Source organism: Austrofundulus limnaeus, unplaced genomic scaffold (assembly GCF_001266775.1).
Source record: "Austrofundulus limnaeus strain Quisiro unplaced genomic scaffold, Austrofundulus_limnaeus-1.0 Scaffold472, whole genome shotgun sequence".
Taxonomy (NCBI): Eukaryota; Metazoa; Chordata; class Actinopteri; order Cyprinodontiformes; family Rivulidae; genus Austrofundulus; species Austrofundulus limnaeus.
Window position 1 is genome coordinate 219,028 of NW_013952874.1, and position 1,731 is coordinate 220,758.

The 1,731-nt window shown below is 41.4% G+C and overlaps 1 protein-coding gene across 2 annotated transcripts in view; it reads left to right on the forward strand.

Moving 5' to 3' along the window:
- The first annotated feature begins 586 nt into the window (after positions 1-586).
- The window catches only part of LOC106529865 (Golgi apparatus protein 1), a 50,355-nt gene continuing 49,210 nt past the window's right edge, over positions 587-1,731 (forward strand). For both annotated transcript variants that reach the window (XM_014025383.1, XM_014025384.1), the window contains exon 1: positions 587-976. In XM_014025383.1, the coding sequence (XP_013880837.1) occupies positions 656-976 (321 nt within the window). In that variant the 5' untranslated portion in view covers positions 587-655. The remainder of the gene's footprint in view (positions 977-1,731) is intronic.

Genomic DNA, 1,731 nt, shown 5'->3' on the forward strand with positions numbered 1-1,731 from the left:
CTCTTAAATGTTTGATTTATTTTTAAAATTGTTTTTTTTTTCACAAGTCCTTTTATTTCCATGTGTTGTGTTTACATTTCTCTGTCTCCTGTTTTTACTTTACATTATGCATTTCTGCCTCACATGTTTAGTGGATTAGTGTTTTTCCTAAGTTTGGAAAATTGGAAACAATCAGCAGACCAATCAGCTTTCACTAAATTGGAGTTCTTCTAACTTTAATCGGTACGATCTACAGAAAAGAGTGCTTTTAGACTTTTATTTATTGCTTAAACCTGTTCTCTACTTCTCTGAGAAAAATAAGAGACAGTGAGTCTCCTGAGCAGAAGTTTACAATTCTCAAACTGACTAAATCCAGATTAAATACTTTAAATTCTGTGTATCTTTGTGCATGTTTATCCAGRTCTTAACTAAATGTGAAATTAAGACACTTTTAACATTGAAAATTCTGAAAACGTGTTAATTAATTCTACTACTCATAATAATTATAGTAATAATAGTAACAGTATAAAGCCCACGCAATCGAGAGAAAGAAAAAAAAAATTTCGGGGCAAAGCTTTTATTTTTCATTAATTGACAGGAAGTGGTTTGATGTCTTCATTGTGCTGACCGGAAACGGAGTCATCGCTTTCAGAACCACCTTGACAGTGATGTGAAGATGGCGGCTCACAGTCGCTCTACGCTGCCGTTCATGCTTTTTACGTCCGTGTGTCTCTGCAGCTTCGTGCCCGCCCTGAGCTTGAGGGTTCCGAGCGGCCCGGCCGAGCCGCACCGTCCGCTCGAGGGCAGGGCCGTGGACCCACCGGGTAGGGATTCTGCACCTGTCGCCGCTGCCGCCGGGGCCTCTCAGCCTCGAAGGACGACCGGTTGGAAGCTGGCAGAGGAGGAGGCCTGCCGGGACGACCTGACCCGCCTTTGCCCCAAGCACACCTGGACCAACAACCTGGCAGTCCTGGAGTGTCTGCAGGACCGCAAAGAGGTAGGCAGCCTGCGGCTGTACTGGCACAGTTCCGGCCGAGGGATGGTGATCATCTTCTGGGTGTGTCGCCCCGGTGGTTCAGGGGGACAAGATTAAGATAGGTGACCATCCAACCACTTCTACGTCCTGTCTCCTGAAGCCCCAGCACGTCAGGGAGCGAAACATTGGTTTTAACATTTTGGAAAAAGTACAAAAGTCACAAAGTACATTTGAAAGCTCTTTTGAATTATTCGTTAACAGTTTGTTGTTAGATTTGCACCCCAAAGATCTACAGAAAAGAGTGCTTTTAGACTTTTATTTATTGCTTAAACCTCTTCTCTACTTCTTTGAGACAAATAAGAGACAGTGAGTCTCCTGAGCAGAAGTTTAAAATTCTCTAACTGAATAAATGCAGATTAATACTTTAAATCCTGTGTATCTTTGTGCATGTTTATCCAGATCTTAACTAAATGTGAAATTAAGGGAAATACTGACAAGAAAGCAGATAAATGTCAGTAAATCAAAACAAAGAAACTATTTATTTTTGGAATAGGTGTTTAATTTGGCCTTAAAGTATTTTTTTTTGTTTGTTTGTTTCTAATCTGCAGCTTTTTATCATTTGAACAGCTGAAGGACAAAAGATTGTTGAGCTTTTTTCTTTTTCCCTCTGCTCTCTGCACACGGCTGCATCCTTCTGAAGTAATGATTGACTCTGTTGGGCTTTAAGTGTGTGTGTGTGTGTGTGTGTGTGTGTGTGTGTGTGTGTGTGTGTGTGT